The 26081-nt window shown below is 36.7% G+C and overlaps 9 protein-coding genes across 9 annotated transcripts; 5 read left to right on the top strand and 4 right to left on the bottom strand. All coding sequences in view use genetic code 12, as the record gives it.

Annotated features, from left to right (window-relative positions):
* Positions 1-440: 440 nt before the first annotated feature.
* Positions 441-3332, top strand: CTRG_03786 (uncharacterized protein; the record flags this gene model as incomplete). Its single annotated transcript, XM_002549443.1, has 1 exon — positions 441-3332. One exon carries the CDS (start codon positions 441-443, stop codon positions 3330-3332), a length of 2892 nt encoding a protein of 963 aa, XP_002549489.1.
* Positions 3333-8460: 5128 nt separating this feature from the next.
* CTRG_03785 (uncharacterized protein) lies at positions 8461-8940 on the bottom strand (the record flags this gene model as incomplete). The annotated part of the gene is made up of 1 exon (XM_002549442.1): positions 8461-8940. The coding sequence occupies one exon, from the start codon at positions 8938-8940 to the stop codon at positions 8461-8463; it is 480 nt and encodes a 159-aa protein (XP_002549488.1).
* Positions 8941-9986: 1046 nt separating this feature from the next.
* Positions 9987-12020, top strand: CTRG_03784 (sorting nexin 1; the record flags this gene model as incomplete). The annotated part of the gene is made up of 1 exon (XM_002549441.1): positions 9987-12020. The coding sequence occupies one exon, from the start codon at positions 9987-9989 to the stop codon at positions 12018-12020; it is 2034 nt and encodes a 677-aa protein (XP_002549487.1).
* A 1077-nt stretch (positions 12021-13097) lies between these two features.
* On the top strand, positions 13098-14291 carry CTRG_03783 (uncharacterized protein; the record flags this gene model as incomplete). Its single annotated transcript, XM_002549440.1, has 1 exon — positions 13098-14291. The coding sequence occupies one exon, from the start codon at positions 13098-13100 to the stop codon at positions 14289-14291; it is 1194 nt and encodes a 397-aa protein (XP_002549486.1).
* A 165-nt stretch (positions 14292-14456) lies between these two features.
* CTRG_03782 (uncharacterized protein) lies at positions 14457-17138 on the bottom strand (the record flags this gene model as incomplete). The annotated part of the gene is made up of 1 exon (XM_002549439.1): positions 14457-17138. The coding sequence occupies one exon, from the start codon at positions 17136-17138 to the stop codon at positions 14457-14459; it is 2682 nt and encodes an 893-aa protein (XP_002549485.1).
* An 18-nt stretch (positions 17139-17156) lies between these two features.
* CTRG_03781 (uncharacterized protein) lies at positions 17157-17531 on the top strand (the record flags this gene model as incomplete). Its single annotated transcript, XM_002549438.1, has 1 exon — positions 17157-17531. The coding sequence occupies one exon, from the start codon at positions 17157-17159 to the stop codon at positions 17529-17531; it is 375 nt and encodes a 124-aa protein (XP_002549484.1).
* Positions 17532-19635: 2104 nt separating this feature from the next.
* NOP1 (rRNA methyltransferase) lies at positions 19636-20592 on the top strand (the record flags this gene model as incomplete). Its single annotated transcript, XM_002549437.1, has 1 exon — positions 19636-20592. The coding sequence occupies one exon, from the start codon at positions 19636-19638 to the stop codon at positions 20590-20592; it is 957 nt and encodes a 318-aa protein (XP_002549483.1).
* Positions 20593-20862: 270 nt separating this feature from the next.
* CTRG_03779 (Imp2'p) lies at positions 20863-22245 on the bottom strand (the record flags this gene model as incomplete). The annotated part of the gene is made up of 1 exon (XM_002549436.1): positions 20863-22245. One exon carries the CDS (start codon positions 22243-22245, stop codon positions 20863-20865), a length of 1383 nt encoding a protein of 460 aa, XP_002549482.1.
* A 420-nt stretch (positions 22246-22665) lies between these two features.
* Positions 22666-24435, bottom strand: CTRG_03778 (uncharacterized protein; the record flags this gene model as incomplete). Its single annotated transcript, XM_002549435.1, has 1 exon — positions 22666-24435. The coding sequence occupies one exon, from the start codon at positions 24433-24435 to the stop codon at positions 22666-22668; it is 1770 nt and encodes a 589-aa protein (XP_002549481.1).
* Positions 24436-26081: the final 1646 nt, after the last annotated feature.

The following is a 26081-nucleotide window of genomic DNA, read 5'->3' as shown; positions in this document are numbered from 1 at the left end:
CGATATGAAATTGATTTTAATTATCAGAGATAACTAAGGTGGACCCCGGTCGTTATTTTATTGATGAAAAATGAGAAATATTAAGCGCTTATATTTATGATTTTGCTGCAAAACTACTAAAATGCAAGAATTTTTTAGTTTTATTTTTATTTTTATCTTCATAAAATTTCCATATTTCCAATTTTTGGTATTCCATAACTCGTGAACTAGTATCCCCCAGTATCACTAATGCGTGATGACCAATATTGAGGAGGGATTCATTTTATTTTTGTTTGGTTACTATTGTTCTTGGAAGATCGCTATAATTTAGAAAATGAGTTTATCGAATGACTTGTATTTAGGGAATATTCTATAAATACAGCTCATTTAGTCGGGATGTTTTTTGAAAAAAGAATATATTTACCATTATTCTAGTATATTTTACTACTCAATTATCGAATATGATTTTTTCTGAGTTTTTAATATTGTCGCTAACATTCATTGCTACTTCAGTTGCTAAAGAAATTTCCGGTGTGTTCATAGGATTTGAATCCTTAACTTGGGATAAAGCTGGTGATTATGCTTATCAAGGTCCTCAATATCCAACATGGAATGCCGTGCTTGATTGGTCGTTAGATGGCACAACAACTTCCCCAGGTGATACGTTCACTTTGATCATGCCCTGTGTCTTCAAGTTCACTACGTCTGCCACTTCTGTTGATTTGACTGCCAATGGTATTACATATGCCACATGTGATCTTCATGCCGGTGAAGAGTTTACTACTTACTCTAGTTTGACTTGTACTGTTACTGATTCGTTAAGTTCTGTTCATGAAGCTATGGGTACAGTCACAATTCCTTTGGCATTTAACGTTGGTGGTTCTGGTTCTTCTGTTGATATTGCTGATTCTACTTGTTTCACTGCTGGCACAAACACTGTTACTTTCCAAGATGGTGATACATCAATCAGTACCCAAGCCTATTTTGCTGCAGCTACTGGATCTTCTTCTGATCTCCTTTACTTCCAAAGAGTTGTTCCTTCATTGAACAAGCTTAATGCACTTGTAATTCTCCCAGATTGTCCAAATGGTTACACTTCTGGTACTCTTGGTTTCTCATCTTCCAATTCCAGATTTCTGATTGATTGTTCCAGTGCTGAAGCTTACATTACAAATCTTTTAAATTCCTGGAACAAGCCAACTACGGCTGATTCTTTTACATATACCCAAACTTGTACTTCCAAAAGTTTTCAAATAACATTCAATAATATTCCAGCTGGTTATCGTCCATATATTGCTGCATTGGTTCAAGCTCCATCTTCGGATTATGCTATACAATATACTGCAAAATATCAATGTACTGGATCTACCCAAAAAGATATTACGAAATCGGTCACTTGGTCAGGCTATACAAATAGTGACACAGATTCAAATGGTGCTGTAGTTGTTCTTACAACTATTACAGGTACTCAGTCCAATACTATTGTTACCACATTGCCTTTCAACCCGACTGTTGATCACACAAAAACGATCGAAGTGATTGTTCCAATTCCAACAGTAACAACTACCACTTCCTACATTGGAGTTACTACTTCTTATACCACAATTACTGGTACTATTGGTGGAACGGCTACTGTTATTGTAGATGAACCGTATCATACTACTACTACTGTTACTAGTCCCTGGACTGGAACCTTCACCACTTCAACTACTGTCATTGCCTCTACTGACTCGGTTGATACCATCATCATTCAAGAACCAACTCCAAACCCAACTGTCACCACTACTGAGTATGGATCTGTTTCTGAAACAACCACCATCACATATACCAACCCACCAGGTGGTACTGATACCGTTGTTGTCATCGACCCACCAAACCCAACTGTCACCACCACCGAATATGGATCTGTTTCTGAACCAACCACTATCACCTACACCAACCCACCAGGTGGCACTGATTCTGTTGTTGTCATCGACCCACCAAACCCAACTGTCACCACCACCGAATATGGATCTGTTTCTGAACCAACCACTATCACCTACACCAACCCACCAGGTGGCACTGATTCTGTTGTTGTCATTGAACCACCAAACCCAACTGTCACGACCACCGAGTATGGATCTGTTTCTGAACCAACCACCATCACATATACCAACCCACCAGGTGGTACTGATACTGTTGTTGTCATCGACCCACCAAATCCAACTGTTACTACCACCGAGTATGGTTCCGTTGAAACTACCATCACATATACCAACCCACCAGGTGGTACTGATTCTGTTGTTGTCATTGAACCACCAAACCCAACTGTCACCACCACCGAGTATGGTTCTGTTGAAACTACCATCACATATACCAACCCACCAGGTGGTACTGATTCTGTTGTTGTCATTGAACCACCAAACCCAACTGTCACCACCACCGAGTATGGATCTGTTGAAACTACCATCACATATACCAACCCACCAGGTGGTACTGATTCTGTTGTTGTCATTGAACCACCAAACCCAACTGTCACCACCACCGAGTATGGATCTGTTGAAACTACCATCACATATACCAACCCACCAGGTGGTACTGATTCTGTTGTTGTCATTGAACCACCAATCCCAACTGTCACCACTACCGAGTATGGATCTGTTTCTGAACCAACTACCATCACCTACACCAACCCACCAGGTGGCACTGATTCTGTTGTTATCGTTGAACCACCAAACCCAACTGTCACTACTACCGAGTATGGTTCCGTTGAAACTACCATCACATATACCAACCCACCAGGTGGCACTGATTCTGTTGTTGTCATTGAACCACCAAACCCAACTGTCACTACTACCGAGTATGGATCTGTTTCTGAACCAACCACCATCACCTACACCAACCCACCAGGTGGCACTGATTCTGTTGTTGTCATTGAACCACCAAACCCAACTGTCACCACCACCGAGTATGGGTCTGTTTCTGAACCAACCACCATCACCTACACCAACCCACTGTCATTGCCTCTACTGACTCGGTTGATACCTTTGTCATTCAAGAACCAACTCCAAACCCAACTGTCACCACCACCGAGTATGGATCTGTTTCTGAACCAACCACCATCACCTACACCAACCCACCAGGTGGCACTGATTCTGTTGTTATCGTTGAACCACCAAACCCAACTGTCACTACTACCGAGTATGGTTCCGTTGAAACTACCATCACATATACCAACCCACCAGGTGGCACTGATTCTGTTGTTGTCATTGAACCACCAAACCCAACTGTCACTACTACCGAGTATGGATCTGTTTCTGAACCAACCACCATCACCTACACCAACCCACCAGGTGGTACGGACACTGTGGTAATTATCGACCCACCAAACCCAACTGTCACCACCACCGAGTATGGATCTGTTTCTGAACCAACCACCATCACCTACACCAACCCACCAGGTGGTACTGATACTGTGGTAGTCATCGACCCACCAAATCCAACGGTCACCACCACCGAGTATGGATCTGTTTTCTGAACCAAACCACCATCACCTACACCAACCCACCAGGTAGTACCGAACACTGTGTTAATTATCGACCCACCAAATCCCAACGGTCACCACCACCGAGTATGGATCTGTTCTGAACCAACCACCATCACCTACACCAACCCACCAGGTGGTACGGACACTGTGGTAATTATCGACCCACCAAACCCAACGGTCACCACCACCGAGTATGAATCTGGTTTCTGAACCAAACCACCATCACCTACACCAACCCACCAGGTAGTACCGAACACTGTGTTAATTATCGACCCACCAAATCCCAACGGTCACCACCACCGAGTATGGATCTGTTCTGAACCAACCACCATCACCTACACCAACCCACCAGGTGGTACGGACACTGTGGTAATTATCGACCCACCAAATCCAACGGTCACCACCACCGAGTATGGATCTGTTTCTGAACCAACCACCATCACCTACACCAACCCACCAGGTGGTACGGACACTGTGGTAATTATCGACCCACCAAACCCAACTGTCACCACCACCGAGTATGGATCTGTTTCTGAACCAACCACCATCACCTACACCAACCCACCAGGTGGTACGGACACTGTGGTAATTATCGACCCACCAAATCCAACGGTCACCACCACCGAGTATGGATCTGTTTCTGAACCAACCACCATCACCTACACCAACCCACCAGGTGGTACTGATACCGTTGTTGTCATCGACCCACCAAATCCAACGGTCACCACCACCGAGTATGGATCTGTTTCTGAACCAACCACCATCACCTACACCAACCCACCAGGTGGTACTGATACCGTTGTTGTCATCGACCCACCAAACCCAACTGTCACCACCACCGAGTATGGATCTGTTTCTGAACCAACCACCATCACCTACACCAACCCACCAGGTGGTACGGACACTGTGGTAATTATCGACCCACCAAACCCAACTGTCACCACCACCGAGTATGGATCTGTTTCTGAACCAACCACCATCACCTACACCAACCCACCAGGTGGTACTGATACTGTGGTAATTATCGACCCACCAAATCCAACGGTCACCACCACCGAGTATGGATCTGTTTCTGAACCAACCACCATCACCTACACCAACCCACCAGGTGGTACTGATACTGTTGTAGTCATCGACCCACCAAATCCAACGGTCACCACCACCGAGTATGGATCTGTTTCTGAACCAACCACCATCACCTACACCAACCCACCAGGTGGTACGGACACTGTGGTAATTATCGACCCACCAAACCCAACGGTCACCACCACCGAGTATGGATCTGTTTCTGAACCAACCACCATCACCTACACCAACCCACCAGGTGGTACGGACACTGTGGTAATTATCGACCCACAATCCACTGTCACCACCACGAGTATGGATCTGTTTCTGAACCAACCACCATCACCTACACCAACCCACCAGGTGGTACGGACACTGTGGTAATTATCGACCCACCAAATCCAACGGTCACCACCACCGAGTATGGATCTGTTTCTGAACCAACCACCATCACCTACACCAACCCACCAGGTGGCACGGACACTGTGGTAATTATCGACCCACCAAACCCAACTGTCACCACCACCGAGTATGGATCTGTTTCTGAACCAACCACCATCACCTACACCAACCCACCAGGTGGTACGGACACTGTGGTAATTATCGACCCACCAAATCCAACGGTCACCACCACCGAGTATGGATCTGTTGAAACTACAATAACGTATACCAACCCACCGGGTGGTACTGATACCGTTGTTATCGTTGATATTGAATCCACTACTGAGTCTACTGTTGAATCTACTGAGTCCACTGAGTCCTCTGAATCTACTGAGTCCACTGAATCTACTGTTGAATCTACTGAGCACTCTGAGTCCACTGTTGAATCTACTGAGTCCACTGAATCTATTGTTGAATCTACTGTGGAATCTACTGAGTCCACTGAGTCCACTGTTGAATCTACTGAGTCCACTGAATCTATTGTTGAATCTATTGTGGAATCTACTGAGTCCACTGAGTCCACTGAGTCCACTGAATCTATTGTTGAATCTACTGAATCTACTGAGTCCTCTGAATCTATTGTTGAATCTACTGAATCTACTGAGTCCACTGAATCTATTGTTGAATCTACTGAGTACTCTGAGTCCACTGTTGAATCTACTGAGTCCACTGTTGAATCTACTGAGTCCACTGTTGAATCTACTGAGTCCACTGAGTCCACTGTTGAGTCCACTGAATCTACTGAGTCCACTGAGTCTACTGTTGAATCTACTGAGTCCACTGAGTCCTCTGAATCTACTGAGTCCACTGAATCTACTGTTGAATCTACTGAGCACTCTGAGTCCACTGTTGAATCTACTGAGTCCACTGATTACTCTGAGTCTACTGTTGAATCTACTGAGTCCACTGAGTCCACTGTTGAATCTACTGAGTCCACTGAGTACTCTGAGTCTACTGTTGAATCTACTGAGTCCACTGAGTACTCTGAGTCTACTGAGTCCACTGAGTCTACTGTTGAATCTACTGAGGCCACTGATTCCTCTGAATCTACTGAGTCCACTGAATCTACTGTTGAATCTACTGAGGACTCTGAGTCCACTGTTGAATCTACTGAGTCCACTGAGTACTCTGAGTCTACTGTTGAATCTACTGAGTCCACTGAGTCCACTGTTGAATCTACTGAGTCCACTGTTGAATCTACTGAGTCCACTGTTGAATCTACTGAGTCCACTGAATCTATTGTTGAATCTACTGAGTACACTGAGTCCACTGTTGAATCTACTGAGTCCACTGAGTCCACTGTTGAATCTACTGAGTCCACTGTTGAATCTACTGAGTCCACTGAATCTATTGTTGAATCTACTGAGTACACTGAGTCCACTGTTGAATCTACTGAGTCCACTGTTGAATCTACTGAGTCCACTGAGTACACTGAGTCCACTGAATCTATTGTTGAATCTACTGAGTTCTCTGAGTCGACTGTTGAATCTACTGAATCTACTGAGACTACTGTTGAATCTACTGAATCTACTGAGACTACTGTTGAATCTACCACTGAGTCATCATACCCAACATTGTCATTCTCATCAGCTATTTATTCAAGTTCACTTGAGTCGTCATCAAGACCATACTGGTCTAATTCTACCATTCCACATAATTCGGTACCAGGTACATCATCCTCTGAAAACTCTCCATTTTCAACTGATAAATCTTCTTCCTCAACACTCGATACTGAAACTGGGTTATCTACAGGAACACCAAGAAATTCGGAAACTGGAATTGACACTAATAAGCCAACTGATACTAATACTGATACTGTGAGCAAGGTATCCTCAATTTCGACTTTGACTTCATCATCCATAAAAACAGACACTTTGTCTTCTGATTCTATACTCTCTTATAAATCTACCGTTACTCCTGGTACTGCTTCTACTCCTGGATCTACCGTTACTCCTGGCACTGCTTCTACTCCTGGATCTACCGTTACTCCTGGCACTGGGTCTACTCCTGGCACTGGGTCTACTCCTGGTGTTGCTTCTACTCCTGGCACTGGGTCTACTCCTGGTGTTGCTTCTACTCCTGGCACTGGGTCTACTCCTGGTGTTGCTTCTACTCCTGGCACTGCTTCTACTCCTGGATCTACCGTTACTCCTGGCACTGGGTCTACTCCTGGTACTGCTTCTACTCCTGGAACTGCTGTCACTCCTGGCACTGCTTCTACTCCTGGATCTACCGTTACTCCTGGCACTGGGTCTACTCCTGGTGTTGCTTCTACTCCTGGCACTGGGTCTACTCCTGATACTGCTTCTACTCCTGGCACTGGGTCTACTCCTGGTGTTGCTTCTACTCCTGGTACTGCTTCTACTCCTGGTACTGCTTCTACTCCTGGTACTGCTTCTACTCCTGGTACTGCTTCTACTCCTGGAACTGCTGTCACTCCTGGCACTGCTTCTACTCCTGGATCTACCGTTACTCCTGGCACTGGGTCTACTCCTGGTACTGCTTCTACTCCTGATACTGCTTCTACTCCTGGCACTGGGTCTACTCCTGGTACTGCTTCTACTCCTGGATCTACTGTCACTCCTGGCACTGCTTCTACTCCTGGCACTGGGTCTACTCCTGGATCTACCGTTACTCCTGGATCTACTGTTACTCCTGGCACTGGGTCTACTCCTGGATCTACTGATACAACTATGTCTTCTTTCACGTTGATACAAGAAACAACCTCTATATCATCTCATTCTATAGCTATTTCTACATATGAAGGTATTGGTTCAGTCACTGTTGTATCAACTTTTTCAATTATTTTGTTTTCGTTGTTTTCATTCATTATTTGAGTGACTTTTGCCCTTGTGTTAATTTTCCTTATTTCGTCTGGTTCCCATTATTTTTTTCGTGATTGTTATGGCGTATTGCTACTCAATTGATACCAAGTTTATCTTTTTTTTTTTAATTTTCTGTATTATTTACTAAATAATTTTGTTAGTATTTTTACTTTTCTTGTTTCGGTTACGATATATTCTTGAATATATATGTTATTATTTTCTTTAAAGTTTGTACATGTACATTTAGTAAATGAGAAAACTTGTTGAGCTGAAATTTAAATTGTTAGAAAAAGCTATATTCTTGATAATAAATGTTCCTTTAAGTGCTTAGGTAGTCAAATAAAAGAGAGTGGTTTTATCTGGATTATTGTATTATATTAGTGTAGCATCTGTTGGGTGGTATTTTTCTTTTCAAATAGCTAATGCAGTAGATTGTTCATGTGATTTATAGTAAACAAGATTGGCATTTATCAATTTCACTAGAAATGAATAAGAGTAACTCTTTGGCTTCTTGAAAGTAGATACCAATATATTTAACAAGTTCACGTATATAAATCCAAAACAAATATGTATATCAACTTTCTTTTTTTTTTTTTTTTTTGGGTTATGGCCCACAACTAAAAACTAGGCTTTTTTGGCATAAACCTTGACTTTCTTTGCACCTTTCGGGACATCTTTTCTATTCTTGTAATATACTATAGCGTAATTATTCTTTGAATGGTTAGCTGGATCCTTTATATTTTTAACAGCCCATAAATTATCATCACCACCAAAGTCTAATTCACCATCATTTTTAATATTTACTTTGTAAGGTTTACCTCCGGACAACTGCAAAATATTCTTATTAATAAGATAATACCATCTTGTGTGAGAATCAACTTGTTCATAGATATACTTATTCTTGTCGTCATAAATTAACTTTTTGGCACGGTTCTGTGAACCCAAGAAAAAGTAATTGATACCTTTACCTTCACGAACAGGATACAACCAATCCCCATTAACATCTTTATCGTTGGACTTGACATACAAATAAACATTGTATAAACAACTAAAAACTGGGGAAATAAAGCACAAGAAAGTAACAAATAAAAAATTGAGTTTCATTTTCAGCTTGACTAAGAGATTAAGTAAATTTTTCTACAGCAATGAAAAACTTGAAACCGATAATAAACTCAAGGGAATAACAGCCTCTATTTATACTTTTTTTTTTCTAAGGAGTGAATGAATGTGTTGTAAAAAAAAGAAGGGTATTTCTTTGTATAAGCAAATAAGAAATAAGAAAAGGTAAACAAAAGGTTGCAAACTGGTCATGTTAAACGTCTTTGTAGTTTGGGAAATCTATGTTGTTTTTTTCTAAAATATATTGCGCGGTTGCAAGATCCTTGTGGTCGTGCAGATGTTCAGTAATAATTGAGTTGGGAGTAAACAACGAGTATTGTTAAGTAATATGTATTAATTGTAATTTTAGGTATATTGTGGTAAGAATCAACTTTATAGAATATGTAGAAATAGTATGGATTGATTAAACTAGGTTGTTTACAAAATTTGATAAAGAAGAGAAATTTCTTGAGAATTTTACAAAATGTTTCAAGTAAAATCTTGCAACACTTTTACTCCCAAAAAATATTCACCAACTTCTTCAACACTATCTTCACCTTAGTAATTTTAGGTTCTATACATTGATATTAAACTATAGGAATAAAAAAAACGTCTTGGAACTGAATTCAGCTTTGTTTCATCGCTCCATAACAATATGTAAATTTCAATATTTTGAGTTGTACACGTCCAAAAAATCATTTTTTAACAGATGTGCTACCTCGGTAACTTTCAAAGTTTTCCGAAACCAATCTTTTTGGCCACGTTGAATGCACTACGCGCTTGACAGAGTATTATTTTTTACCTTGAATACATTACACTGAGTTCGATTCACAAACTGGCTATATGTATTTAACCAGTCGTGTACAGTTTGCAAAATCGGTGATTTTTGTTTTTCTTTTTCTTTTGAGTTGTTCAGTGGGCAAAAGAAAATAAAAATGCAAGCATTTATTACATTGACACGAAAAAAAGAGAAAAAGGACGAGAGTGAGAGATTGGTTAAGGTTCGATTTAGAGTCAAGTAACATAATATCACAAGTATTGGATTTAACATTATGGATAACGATGATTTAACTGGATCAGTATGGGATGATGCTGTATCACCGAATGATAACAAGGATGACTATTCAACCACACGAACTACATCCTCCTTGCATCATTCAATTGTTTCGCCTTTGTCAAATCAATTTAATTCTCTCACTATCGAAGATCCTTTTGCAAGTCCATTAGGTTTTGGTAACGAACGAGATACTGATAATAATGATACGTACGAAGAAGACGAGAAGGAAGAAGAAGACGAAGAAGAAACACCGGCAGATATTGATGATGTTAGTAGGTCACAACAGTCTGAGTACGACGCCGTTGGTGAACAAGCCAAAGAATTAAAAAAGGAGGAAAATAAAGAACATTCCACTCAAATTTTATCAGAATTGACTAGTGGTATTGATGATAGTGATATTTTGGAATCTTCACTTGTTAAATCACCTGAAAAACTTTTAGCATCTGATTCATTGTTCAATGATAAAGGGGCTTCGCCATTGAGAATCTCCAAATCAAGAGGAGATATGAAATCACCAAGTCGACCAACAACAGTAAAATCTACAAAGTTCAAGGCTACACGTCCAAGAAAGTTTAGTGCTAAAGTTAATGTACAACATATGGATGAAAATAACTCAAATCTGTTGGGTCCATTAAGTATAGAAACAACTAGCGAGGGAACATCACAATTGAAAGCAGCACAGTCAAATTCAACTACAGCGTCTGAGGCAATCGCTAAAGAGACAGAGGCACCACTTTATGAGATAGATAACAAGGATGATAGTCAACTGGATAAAGAGACAGTTAGTAAGAAGCAAAAAGGGTCTAATCAACAATCTGACCCACACGCAAATAAATTGGAAATAGCTGTCGGAGATCCAATGAAAGTCGGGGATATCACCACAGTTCATATAGTCTATACAATCAAAACTAAAAATAAGAACTTGGAGTCAAATTATTTTCCAGCTACTGAAACAACCGAGGTTACTAGAAGATACAAGGATTTCAGATGGATATATCATCAATTACAGAATAATCATCCAGGAAGAATTATTCCGCCACCACCATCTAAACAGACCTACATTGGAAGATTTAATGAAAATTTTATTGAGAATAGACGGTTGTCCTTGGAAAAAATGTTGAATAAAATTTGCAATATTTCAGTATTGGCCAACGATTCAGACTTTGTGATGTTTTTGACAAGTGAGGATTTTGCGAATGAGTCAAAGGAGAGGGAAAGAGTATCTGGTTCTGGAGCTTCTGCTCAAAATAGTGAATATCTTGACAGAAGCGAAGATCTTGCTGTTACTTCTGCGGCAGCAGCTGCGTCCGGTGCTTCAAGTGGATTCATGAGTTCCTTATTTTCCATGTCTACTAAGGTCACAGAACCAGATCAGTATTTTATTGCAAAGAAACAGTACATTGATGATTTAGAGTATAACTTGAAACAATTTTATAAAACTATTGAACTCATTGGTCAACAAAGAATGGACATGATTGGAATTTTGGATGAAATATCAACTACAATGGATGAATTATCAGGTTTGGAGATTTCGAAAGTTACTAGTGACCTCTTATCTGCCTTCAGTGAAGTTGAACTGAAGATAAAGGACAATCTTGATAGAATAAATTTGCAAGACCATTTAACTCTTGGATTTACTATTGAAGAATATCTCCGGACTATTGGTTCAATAAATTTTGTTTTCGATACCAGATTAAATGTTTATCAACAGTTGAATAACTTTACTCAAGAGTTGAATAAGAAGCAGAGTCAATTAGACAAATTGACTCGCAAACAACAACAGGTTGATAAGATTAAACAGCTTAACTTTGAGGTAGATAAATTGAAACAAAGGACTGAAGCGTATGAACAGAGCTTTAAGAAGATTAGTGATACTATCAAAGTAGAGTTGGAAACTTTTGAATATGAAAGAATTGACGATTTCAGAAACAGCGTGGAGATATTTATCGAAAGTGCTATTGAAGCGCAGAAAGAAGCTATTGAATTATATGAAACATTTTATGAAAGGCAGAAATTAGGGGATATCTAGCATTTCAATTGGAAAAGTTTCGCAGTTTATGATCCGTTTTCCACCTTTGGTAAACTTTTATTTTCATAGGATTAATCATTTTGTCTTTTTTTTTTAGCTTGTAATGTATTGTGACTTACTTTTTGTTTTCTATTGCAGAGAAACTTAGTCTTATCTCGGAATGATAACTAGATGATGAAATCTGTTAATCATTGCCTCAGTTTGGTTAGATGATTAATTGAATTGAATTCTTCTCCTTTTTTTTTTATTCGTTTTCATTGCAAATCCGCATTGTTAAAAAGATAACAATAGATTAAACAAAAAAAAAAGGAAATAACATTAAGACATTCATTGATCGTCAAGCCAACGTGTACATAGAAATTGTATAGATATATGATTTACAATGGCTACTTTTTGAGGTTGTTTATTCAACCACAATTGCACAATACCTTCTAATTCATCATCTCCTTCACTTCTTCATTTTTAAAATTATAAGAATATGTACGTTTACCTGAAAATTTCAATTCATTAATGAGTTCGGGGTTGGTTACCAAAAAGCATAGTAGTTATTTACTATGCATTCATTCTTTTAGGCAAGGTATAAGGCGTCGCTATTTAATAAGTATCATAATATTTAAATCATTTATAATCTAGGTGATATTTACTTGGTGATGGCTATCAATTAATTGCAATTACTATTAATTTTTACAGATAATGGATGTGTGTGACTCAGGTAGAAATGGTTAGATTTTTTTTTTTTCTTTGTGCGTTGTGGGTTACTCATTTTGCATTCTCCACATTATTTATCTTGAGAAATAGTGGCATAAATTACTCATTATTTGCGGGAGACCAAGATAGTACAGGTTAAATATAATGTATGTATTGTTTATTACTTGACAATCTGAATTGGTACATATGTAATACTCCTCTTTTTCTCTTATTATTATTTTATTTTGTTTCATCCCTTATATTTAATTCAAATATTTTTAGCGTTATTTTTTTTTTTTTTTTCACTATTAAAGCTCGCTTCTTCCCCTTTTTTTTGATATCTCTATTAGGGAAAACCATCCAATATTGTGAACGATTTAGCTATTAGTCATGAGTACTGAAATCCATCTTAACCCTACAAGATTATCCATACTATCGATATCTAGAGATAAGTATTGGATATTTGTCAGTTCTATCCAGCAACTACTATACAAGTCTATCGAGATCAAATCAGGTGGATCCAGTGAATTTGCGGATGATAATGATATCAGTGAAGATGATGAACTTAATGAATATAGTAGTTGTGGTAGTGGTAGTGGTAGTAACACATTTACAGATAGTGATTTTCTCACAAAAGGTGCAGTTGATAATTCAAGTAAACTATGCCCTCAAACTCCACCTACTCCACCAGAAGAAGAATCTGATGAAGATAATTTTTTCCACATTGCCTTAACTCCTGAAGAATGTACTGTCATTTGTTCCCAAAAGCTTATGAATCAATGTTTCCTGCAAGCAGTTGAGGTATGTTCCCAATTGAATTACAAAGACGTACAATTATTACCAGAAACCTACTTGAGTTTATGTGTTGATTCTGATGGTGATACAGATGCTTCATGGAGGATTTTAGAATTGACTAAACCATTATCAGAGAATAATATTTCTTTATTCTTTATTTCAAGTTATTTCAACAATGTTGTTTTAATTCCTTATGTCTTGAAAGATAGGGTGGTTAGCATATTGAGAAGAAAGAATTTCGAATTTCTGGATATTTCAAATAGTTATATCCCGGCATGGGGATCATCACCAATTGGTACTGAATTTAATTTTGAACAGGGATCCCAGTTGTTAGAAAAACAGACTTTTCAAATGTTTCACGAAGAAGGAATTAAACCTGTGATCAACTACAGAAATCCACTATTACTTACAGGGTCTCGAACGTGTGATATCCATAATACTATTCTTAAAGCTTGCAAGATCCTATCAGCAACAAATTGTATACCATCGTTTTTTGGAATAACTAAAGCTGACACTCAGTGTTCATTACTTTTACCAAGATCAAGAAAACTAAGATCACAATTAGGTTTTGAGTCTCCCTATATTATGGGATCTCTTCTGGATACAATTATCCCTATTAGTATTGATTTATCTAAATTGGAGATAAACTCCACTGGGATTGTTGCTGGATTAGCAAGTAAACTTAGTGACACAGGACTTTTATATTATTTATCAATGGCTAGATCTGGGGTTATAATGATACCCAAAGAAAATATCGGAGTAGTAGGTGAAATTTTAAAATCTACTTAAAAAAGAAAGTAAATCAAATAGATTTGAGTATTGTAAATATGTTTAAAGATAGCATTCTTTTTTTTTTTTTATTTTTTATTATTGTTTTTTATTCTGTTAATATTATTTTCCTATATTTTACAACCATCCTATTCACAAAGAGGAACTTGCACTTATAAAATGTATTTAATTTCTTCTATTATTCTTCTTTTTAGATTTCAGACTGGTACTCCAACCATCTTCATCAACAGTTGGAACTTTGTCAGCAGAAGAAATAATAGCAGCGGACCAAGAAACATGGTCACCACCTCCAATTTGTTGATCGACTTTCTGTCTTCTTTTCAAAAATTCTTGTGCAAATCTTCTACCATCCATAGTAGCTGATGAACTATAAATGGTTTCAGCAATTAATGATGCAGAATCTGATGAATTTGGAGGCAAAGTGATGAAAATATCCAATAAATCTTCTTTAGAAACAGTAGGATACAAACTAGTCATGTTTGATCTAGCCCAGACCAAGAAATCTTCTCTTACACCTTGTGCATTAACAGAAGTAGTGTTTTGCTTGTTTGCAGAAACAGAACGTAACAATTGAGGAGTAGTCTTAGAAGCTGATGTGGTAGCGACATTAATAGTCGATTTTTTGGTGACTGGGGTTGATGGTTGTTTTTTAGAAGCCACAGTGGTCCAGGCTGGTCCATCATCTCTTGGAACAGAATTAGCAACTGCACTGGCAAAAGAAGCGTTTGATGAACCGAGCTTAGTTGCAGCATTTACGGAACCAACGGCAGAAGTAGAAGCAGCAGCAGCAGCAGCAGCAGCTAATTTGGCTTTAGCGCGCTCAGCTTCTTCTTTTTGAATTTCAGCTAAAGTTTTAGTAACTGGAGCAACAGTGGTACTACCCCAAGTAGACGGTAAAACAGCAGATGCCTTTTCTGCCTTGGCTTGTTTCTCAGCAGCAGCAGCAGTTGCCCAAGCTTTAGCAGCCTGTTCGCTCTTAATCTGGGCTTCAATTTTCTTTTGTTCAGCCAATTTCTCAGCTTCAATTCTTTGAATTTCTTTCAAAGTCAATGCAGGTTTTTGGGCTGTTTGTTTTGGAGCAGCCCATGGTGCTAAAGCTGGAGGAGCAGATGGTTTCAAGTTAACTGGTTTAGCAGCATTTTCAACTTCTTTTTCTTCAATAGCTTTAGTTTGAGATGTTTGCTCTTCAGCAGCAGTTTCGGGTGGAGATGCAACATCAGATGGAATATGCTTATTACGTGATTCAACGTGTTTCGGTTCTTCATCACTTAAAAAGTCAGTCACAACAGAATTGTGGATTTCCTCTAATACTGGATCTTCGAGTGGAGGAGCGATGTCTCCAGAAATAGCAGTAATAGAAGATCCAGGAATGGAAGTGACACCTCCTGTAATTTCAGCATCGTGCTGAACAGCCAATGGCTCTTGACCAACCAAATTTAAGTTGGTGGTGGAAGTAAATGGAGAACTCACACGGGAATGAGATTGAACAACAGCACTAGGTAACCAAGGGGAATTTGGAACTGGTTGACTGATTTGGCTTGGTAATGAAGGATGTCCGCCAATTGGAGTTTGAGGATTACTGTTTGATTGCAAAATAGAGGATGCAGCAGTATCTACACCCCAGCCACTATTAACCCTGGATAATGTTGGTTGCTGTTGTTGATGAATTTGTTGTTGCAAGATGGATGGCATGGATGGGAAGCTCAAGTTATGATTGAATGCATCTAATCCGGTAGACGGCTGTTGATTGAAAGTGTCAATTCCAAAAGCGGTTGCGCTACCGAAGCCTTGAGTAGTGGTTTGATTAACCAGTGCCAATGAAGTAGTGGAGAATGGATCAGATTTCATAAAGTCGTTACCAAACAAATTAGTCTGAGACAAATTTCCTTGAGACATGTTACTATGGGAAACATTACCAGTCAATGAGGACAACAAATTTGATTGGAATGGTGGGAAATTGTTGCTCAGCAAATCATTAGGGAAAAATTGACTTCCGCTGTTATTGACTGTAGTCAAATCTGGTAATGGAATCTTGAAAGGAGTAACATAGTTCAGTAAACTTTCACACAATTCTCTCAAAGTCTTGAACCCATTCTCTTCCTTCCTTCTGATCTGTAAGTCAAGATTCAAGTACCCTCCAGCAAGCCATTCTTGCATCATATCCCCATTGAATGGACCTTGCTCATTACCTGACGGATCGATGTAAAACCATTCAATTTTATCAGAAGTAACAAGCGGTCTAAACTTGGATTCAACACTTGGAAGATCTTTTGGTAATGGGTCAATTCCAGGAGGAGCTTGTCCAATTGATGACGGGATAGTTCCAGTGCCAGTTCCAGTGCCAGTGCCAATGCCAGTCCCGGTACCAGTACCTGGTTGATCGGTTGCAGTAGTTTGGATAGATGCAATGCCACTACCTTGGGTAACATTCTCAATTTCCGAATCTCCACCAATGGCAAGTTTATCTAACGATTCAGTCACTTCTTTAGTAGTTTCCTTAGGTAACTCATCATTTTCCTTTGAATTTGATTGCAAATCTAAATGGTAAATCTGTTCTGGTTTTGACAACTTGTATGGCTCATCAGAACTGACTGGCACTTCAGTATTTAAAATCTGGTCTTTATTATCATACCAGACTTGGAACACCTCATTCATTGTATAACGTTTACCATCTTTGTTAGCTGGAATGGTATTCGTGTGATGATGTTGGTTATGGTGGTGATGGTGATGATGATGATGGTGGTGATGATGTTGATTACTGTGAGAAAACTGTTGACTATAAGTACTATTATCGTCGATATTCCCATTATCAGGGGTTTCTTGTGATTTACGGGTTCTTGAGTACATTGTTAAATTGAAGATGAAATGATAGGAGTTGCTTGCCTGGGGTTTTATAAAAAAAATTTTTTTTTATTATTATTATTTGGTTTACTTTCTTTTAAGTTGAAGTTGGGTCGTTTTTTCGTTGGTGACTTGAATGCAAGAAGTCAGGTTTTGAAAAATGGAAAAAAAAAAAAAAAAATAGAGGAAGAAAAATTTTCTTCTTTTTCTTTTGCTCCATTGAGAAACCTGCTAATAAAAAATGCGTGCCATCTCCCATACTACAACTACAGTACAACGCATTTTGTACAGTATAAATCAATGGCTTGTAAATTTGATTCACAATTTTCTTTTTTCTGTTCTCACATACACGTCTCAGTATTTTTCATTGCTCCAATTTTTGTAGCGATTTACATGTAATTCCGAGTAACTACAGTACATGATATATATATATAGCACAAAACACGCCCAGAATGATTAATAACTATCCCTGGTCATCTATTAGAAGTACTCTGAATTAAACTATTCTAGTTATTAAAAGAAATCAATATACTACAATGTTCAGTTTATCTGATCCATTATGACTGGGGTTGTCAAATTACATCAACTGTATATCGATTTGATATACTTCAAAATCTACAATTTATTGCAATCATTCGTTATTCTAAAGTATATTAAATTCAATAATATCTTTACTTACCGTTAAATTCCCATTTGTCTTTCCATTTCACTGTGGAAATCTTTCACATTATCACCATTACTGAATCCACCTGGGTATACATCTTCCCAATCAACACTTGCATCTTTATTCATCAAGATATCTTTATGCATAGAATCAACACCTCCCAATAAACTTGGTCTAAAGGAAGTAGCTTCAACTATTTCTAAATCCATCGTTCTTTTAATTGGAGCACCAGCACCAAATATACGTCTATAAGACTCCATTCTATTTTCTTCTTGAGTTTTTTCCCAATTGTTTACTCTTGATTCCAATGGATGACGATTATTTATCTTTGATGCTATATTTAACGGACCTTCTTGTGTTCTTAAGCTATCTTGCAAACCTGGTGCATGTTCTGCTGGTTGACCAAATTTAGTACTGTTAACAGTTGATTCTTTTTGTTCGTTGGGAACAGCTCTTAATGACTATATATAATCAATGTTAGTAAATATTTGAACTTGAATTTACCAATGAAGATTACTTGTGATAACATACCATTGTTGTATATGTATTATGTAAATAAGAAAAATGGATAGTTTGAAACAGTTCAAGTGGTGGCGAACAATACTTATTCTTTGTTCGTTCTCTTTTTTTTTTTCCTTTTCGTGCTCTTTCAGATACTACAGTTGGCGAAAAATTGGTGTTTGCACATGCACACGACCAATGTCATAGAAATGCTACCAGTTAAGAATAATAATACCAATGCCAAAAGAATAATGAAAACACCATTTCTCCAAGTTCACATTTGAAGAGTTTTAATAATACTTTGGCTGTTTTAATCAATCTGAGACCATCTACCACGACAACTCATAATATCACTCATTTGATGTTTAAACACCTATTCTTTCATATTTGTCTGATAACAAGTACTACAAATACTATAAGAATAACTGACCTAGATGACTTGAATATATCTGATTTTATAAACGAATTCATAATTGAATGTATTCCATTGTTACCACCTATGAATAACACCTTTACAGTTAACATGGAATCATAATAAGAACATATACATCTAATAACAACCATAAATCCGAATTCTATTATCATCAATAATCAAATTAATCATTTTGTACTCTAAATAGTTTTCATTTTATTTCTCAAATTAACTTGTGGGGTTTTAAAGTTGGTGTTTTTTATGTGTTTTTTTTTATATATAATTTCCCCATACTTTTACTCACGTGAATTTCTGAGCCGCACGATGGGCATCTCTACTATATGATGAAATCTTCAAATACACCCTAATTTTGTTAGCAACAAATATGATATTGTTTAAGAATTGTATATAATAGAATCCTATTTATATAAATATCAAATAATTAGAAAGGTATTACTAACAGATTATGGAGTAAATGGTAATATTTGATAAAATTTATAATAAACACACCTTTAACACACAATTAAGGTGCTTAAGAAAGATATAAATTTCAAAATTTTTACATAAAAAAGATATTTTACCTATAATTTAACAGTTTATACACTTTTAATATCAATAACTGAACTATAGGCACCATAATCCATGAATAACACATCTATATCATCAATATTTGAAAAACGCAAGGTTCAATTTGGTCTCACGTGATAACACCCTCACACCAATACAAGAGCAACAAATCGCTCATCAAATGAACAAAGAAAAATTTTTTTTTTCCACAGAATCCCATCTCCCAAAAAAAAAAAAAATTCTTACTTTTATTAATTTTTCACCATTTCGTTTTTGAATTAAGCAATTAGTTTTTATTTTATTCATTATAAAAAACTAACTACTACATATATATATATATATACAACTATTGATACATAATGGCATTCGGAGCTCCAAGAGGTAGAGGTGGATCATCAAGAGGTGGCCGTGGTGGATTCGGCGGTGCTTCCAGAGGTGGAAGAGGAGGTGCCAGAGGTGGCCGTGGTGGATTCGGTGGCGCTAGAGGAGGTGCCAGAGGTGGAAGAGGTGGTCCAAGAGGTGGATCTAGAGGAGGTGCCAGAGGTGGAAGAGGTGGTGCCAGAGGAGGTGCTAAAGGTGGTGCCAAAGTTATTATTGAACCACATAGACATGCTGGTGTTTTCATTGCCAGAGGTAAAGAAGATTTATTAGTTACCAAGAACATTGCTCCTGGTGAATCTGTTTATGGTGAAAAGAGAATTTCTGTCGAAGAACCAGCTAAAGAAGAAGGAGCTGCTCCAACCAAGATTGAATACCGTGTTTGGAATCCTTTCAGATCTAAATTGGCTGCTGGTATTATGGGTGGTATTGATGAATTAGGTATTGCTCCAGGTAAAAAAGTTTTGTACTTGGGTGCCGCTTCCGGTACTTCTGTTTCCCATGTTGCTGATGTTGTTGGTCCAGAAGGTGTTGTCTATGCTGTTGAATTCTCTCATCGTCCAGGTAGAGAATTGATTGGTATGGCTAAAAAGAGACCAAATGTTATTCCAATCATTGATGATGCTAGACACCCACAAAAATACAGAATGTTGTTAGGTATGGTTGATTGTGTGTTTGCTGATGTTGCCCAACCAGATCAAGCCAGAATTATTGCTTTGAACTCCCATTTGTTCTTGAAAGATGGTGGTTTAGTTGTTATTTCTATCAAAGCCAACTGTATTGATTCTACTGTTGATGCTGAAACTGTTTTCGCCAGAGAAGTCCAAAAATTGAGAGAAGAAAGAATTAAACCATTAGAACAATTGACCTTAGAACCTTATGAAAGAGACCATTGTATTGTTGTCGGTAGATACATGAGAAGTGGTATTAAGAAATAGATGCGTGATATTAGTGGGTATAAGTAAATTGATGATTTTACTGCAGAGATAAATAAGAGTTTTTCTTTAAGTGTATAATAGGATTTAAAACAAGGTATAGTGATAATACAGAAACATATAAAGTGTAAAAATAATAGTAAAAAAAAAAAATCTAACGTCGTATATATAAGGAGTATATATACATAAAAAAGCAAAGTAAGCAAACATATAAAAAACTACGTAAAGAATTATAAATGCACAATAGAAATGAATTATTTCCTCTATTTTCTTCTAATCAATTCTAGCTTCAGATAAAGTCAATGGTTTGATATTGTTAGAGAATACAGATGAACCTGACTTGAAACGGTTGATCTTCTTTAATTTCTCACGAACAACCATGACCGGTACTGTCAGCTTAGTAACCAAATAGTTTGATAATGAACCCAATAATACCCCTTTGATAGCACTTTGACCTTTAGAACCAACAATAACTAAAGTTGGTTGTAAATTATCAATAAATTCTAAAATCAAGTGTCTTGGAATTGGATGATGGATGATTTCAATTACTATATGGATTTGCAACTTGGTTAATTTCAACAAGTTCAATACTTGATGCTTGGCTTTGTTCAACATGTTCAATCTGGTTTGTTCACGAGAATTTTCATTGGTGGTGTTTCCTTTCAAATGATGGTTGGTATCATTATCTTCAATAACACAGACAATAAATAAAACAGAACCATCTACTAAAACAGTTCCTAAACTCCATTCTAATGCAAAAATAGACTCAGGAGAAAAGTCCATACATAATAAAAACATCTTTGGTTTAACTTTAGGGTTAACCAATTGAAAGAAATTACCTCTTGTTATTGTTTGAATCACTCTTGAATGTGATTTGTTTGAATCCACTGGACCTTCCTGTATAGTTTCATTCAACTGGGATGCAAATTCACTATCTAATTTATCTTCAACTGCAGATGTATAAGGTGCCATAAATGCATCTCCTCCTTCTGGACTGACTCCATCTTCATGTCTTGTTGGTGACGCCGAACCGTTTCTAATTCCATTTTCTTGGTCAATAATCTTCTTTCTATAAGCCTGATAATTTTCCAATTTTTGTCTTCTTGAAAATGCATCTTGGTTAGTCTCATCTAAATTCAAATTAGCACCAATTAATTTCTGCTTGTCATTAGCCAATTTATTTAATACTTCTTGGTCAATTTTACTTCCAGCTTTTCTAGCAGCAGCCATGGCTCTTTCACTTGCTGTCAATTCTTCTAAACGTTTAATTGTGGCATTATCATTCAAATTGGAATTTTCCAAAATATTACTAATCTCATTAATTTTTTCATCTTGACAAGCATAGTTTGGTAAAATATTACCAGTATCATCATATTGAAATTTCTCATTACTATCGTCATCACTTATATGTTCTTCTTCACTTAATTCATTCTCCCATGTTTCATTATTTCCTTCTTGCTTAGACAAGTTAACTATTCTTTCCAGAGGGTCATGATTAGTTATAGACCATTTTAAATCTTTATCATAATCATCTGGATTTATTGATGATGAACGTGAATGGGAACCTCTACCTGGGGAAGACGATCTTCCCCTGGTCATGGACTTCTGAATAATAGCCAATTTCTCTGCTTCTAATCTAGATTCACGACTAGCCATGATTGATAATATTGATAAATCTGTACTAAGTAGTATATATATAACTATGAATAAAGTAAAAAAAAAAAAAAATAGTAAATAGGAACAAGAAAACACCAAGTAACTAATTAATCAATTAATTAAATTTTGTGTGAGTGAGTGAGTGAGTGAGTGCGTGTTCAAACAAACAAAGGATTGGAAAACCAGAAAACAAAAGGGAACAGGGAAAAGGGGAAACAAAAGGTGAGCAACAACAACAACAACAGCAAATGGATAAAGGAGAAAACGTACAACAACTACAACAACACATTCCAGTGATTATGCGCGCCTAGAAAAAAAAGGAAAAAAAAAAAAATAATCACTGCTTACACGACTTTGGGTTCTTCTCGTAATTAGAATGCAATATATAAATTATTATGTATTTGAAAACCTACATCCCCACTAGTCTGATTCCTCGTCCTCCTCATCTTCATCTTCCTCATCATCGTTATATTCAACTAAGAAGTTAGCCCCTTTACTGAACTCAGAAATATCTTTAATACATTTGTCATAGTCTTCCAAATGGATAACTTTCTTAGGGTAAGGTTGAATAATATCAAACTTGAATGAGTATTGATCATAGTAATCTTTTATATCTTGAATTGATTCCTTAGTGACGTCATCAAGGTCCAAATTATCAATTAGATCATTAATATGTTCTTGATCTAAGTCTTGGTTCTGTTCCAAAAATAATTTCAATTCAATGAACATGTAAAATTCAAGTAATGAGATTTCGCCATTGAATAATTCAACAATTCTTTTACCATTAGGAAGTTTCAAAGCTATCTTGCATTTGAATTCACTTTCTTCATCAAGTACATTCGTTTCAATGTACTTAGTTTGCAATAATATCAACAAATAATAGTGACGTAAATTAGCTCTCTGTTCAGCCACTTTTTTGGCATATTCTTCTTGCATTTTGATTTCTTTTTTCAACTTGTCTTGTTCCAATGAACGTAAATATGCACTATCTTGTTCTTCTCTGATTTGACGACTGATGTCCATTTCTTGTTTGTCAAATCTAGCCGACACTAATTGTGGATTGAATCTATCTAATAGTTTCGACAAATTTTTAAGAATCTTGGCTGTGGTAATAGGAAGTTCATCTTCAGTGATAAATGGTCTAGATAAATTTGATTTATATAGTGTTGACATAGACGGCATGATTTCAGGACTAGCCGATACATTTCCAATCAACATTAAATAAGGTATTCTTTTCAGTTTATAAGTTTGGGCCACTTGGAATGCTTCAGGGGATCTCTCAATGTTATTGACAAATATCTCAGTTTCTTTAAATAAACCAGAGTTTTTATTAAACAATTTACCAAAATCGGGATGCCTTACTAAAGCATGAAGGAAATTATTGCTTTCGATAGAATCATTTACCAATACAACCAATAACCAGCGGTATTCCTTCTGAACCACTTGATGAAGTTCATTGAAATTATCTTCATGGAAAATGTAGTTTTCCAACATATTGCTATTGTCATCTTCTCGTAATTTTGGTAAGAACTTATAATTGGGGATGAATTTTTCATAATTGAACGATGAAGGAATTTTAGACAGACTTACCTTTAAAACATCCCAACCAAATAAAAACCTAAATGCTGATAAGACAACATTCAATATGGTTTTCGGGATAATCAATAGGATGATCCATAATGCATTTAGTGGTGACCTATTAGTACTACTGCTTTCACGTGAATGTATTGATTCTGTTGCTTCATTAATATCTTCCTTTGATTTTTCTTTATTTTGTTCTTCCTTTTCTCTTCTTAACCTATCTTCTATAATTGATGTATGAATACCTACTTCTAATTGCCAACCAGTAGGAATTATAGGTGCCTTGGGTAATCTTGGCATAAGACTATCATAAAACATTTGATTCTGTAAGTTAACCATTTCCGGTTGTCGTGGAATCAGAGGAACAGACGAATGATCCGAATGTCTGTGGGTTAAGTGACTATCATCTTGATCATGTACATTTATGCCTGAACTATTAGCAATAGAATCAAATCCAGTATCAAAATATACTGAAATTGCATTGTTTAAATTAAAATCATGGATAGTCAACAATTGAACAATCTTTTCATCTTGTGAATCATTATCTATACCTGTAATTGATTTAAACTCCTCAAATTTATCTCTATGATGCGGTTCCAATGACTCCATATTTCCAAAAAAAGTTTCACTAACGTGATTTTTTTTTAATTTTTTTTTTTTAGCAACAAAATGAACTAAAGGTAATCTGTTTAAAGGATCTTTTGGTTATAATTTTTCAGAGAGGCAAAAAAAAAAATACCTTCAACACAATCACCGACACGAGAAACAGAAAAAGTCTTTGCACGTGACTATTATGTAATGGTTACATAATCACAACTGCAAAAATTTTAATACTTGTGCTTGGTAGTTAACTTTTGACTGAACAATCCTAAATGAAGTAGAAGCCATAGAAAATGATTCCATTACATGCACAAATAGGGTTTTCAGACATCAAGCAAGTAATTGAATAGTTTGACAATTTCTTTTTCTTTTTCTTTATATCATGGACTTTGGCGATCTCTAATTGAATGGAAGTATCATTTCCGTGCATTGAGCGATGGCATTTTCAAAATTTAGTTTTGTTTATATGTTCATGAAATTTAAAAAAGTTTAACCTGCACATCACGAAGAAAGCTAGACGAATTTAGTAAAACAAAAGAGATGAGGACAATAGTTTTTGCAAGTTGATTGTTTTGGGTCTTTTTAAATCAGCAATCAAATTGACATCAATCCATTTGCATTGAAGACATCGTTCTTTCTCAAACCATATTTTTCTGTGTTGGTATAGTTCTTTTTATTCTTTAGATTTTCTATAATGTTTGTGATATTCCGAACCTTGTATTATTACACCGTACAGATTGTTTGGTTGCGAATTAACACCTCCTCAAGTTTTGTATTGAAAGAGGAAGAGTATGAATTCTAGAAGAGCACATATTGTAAATAATTTCAATATAAACTGAACAGTGCATGTTAAAATGCTTTGTGAAACACTATTTATTTTCCATTGTTCAATTTGCAATCGTTATTGTGCAGTCAATGTGTTTGTGATTCCAAAAATAACCCTTTTCTACGTTTCCAAACAAGTACCCTTTTCCGTGAAGAACACCGTCCTACTTCAGGGATACTATTGTCTACGTGCGTTTTTTCTTTCACTTTCAAATGGTGGCAAAGTTTCATGAAAGTAAACTGACATTTAGAAAATTGACGAAAATGGGTGGAACTCCGGAAATATTCAACACTAATAATCCAGATCACAGGGTATTTGCGATGCTCTATACATTTTATGCAAGATTTGGTGTACCATCACAAACAAACAAAGGAAAAAAAAAAGAAGCTTATGTCGTTTCAATAATCACGCAGGTGAGTATGTTTGTTTAATTGCTTGAGAAAAGGGAGTTCGGAGTTAATGAAACATCCAAATACTCTCTTTGTATCCCCCGATAAGTTCAAATGCAAAAAAGAGGGGAAGAATGGATTCCTAATGAATAATCATAATCCAAAGATTATCTAAGGATGTTCGTTTTTCTTTATTTTTTTTTTATGTTGGTGCATTTGGTTAGTTGCCCCTCAATAAATGTAAATTTCGTTTGCCCTTTTATTCTAATAAGTTCTTAAGCCTGATTTATAATTGGTGAGGTATTGGAAAATCGTTACAGTATTAGATATCATATTGATGATGATGATGATGCAAGTAACTAACTATGATATGAATAAGACAATGACAATTAGACACAGTTATATTTTCTATTTATCATCGTGTGTGTGTATATTTGTGA

The sequence above is a fragment of the Candida tropicalis genome (genome assembly GCF_000006335.3).
Source record: "Candida tropicalis MYA-3404 genomic scaffold supercont3.5, whole genome shotgun sequence".
In the NCBI taxonomy this organism is placed as follows: Eukaryota; Fungi; Ascomycota; class Pichiomycetes; order Serinales; family Debaryomycetaceae; genus Candida; species Candida tropicalis.
The sequence above is the reverse complement of the archived record's forward strand: the minus strand, read 5'-3'. Positions and strand labels throughout refer to the sequence as shown.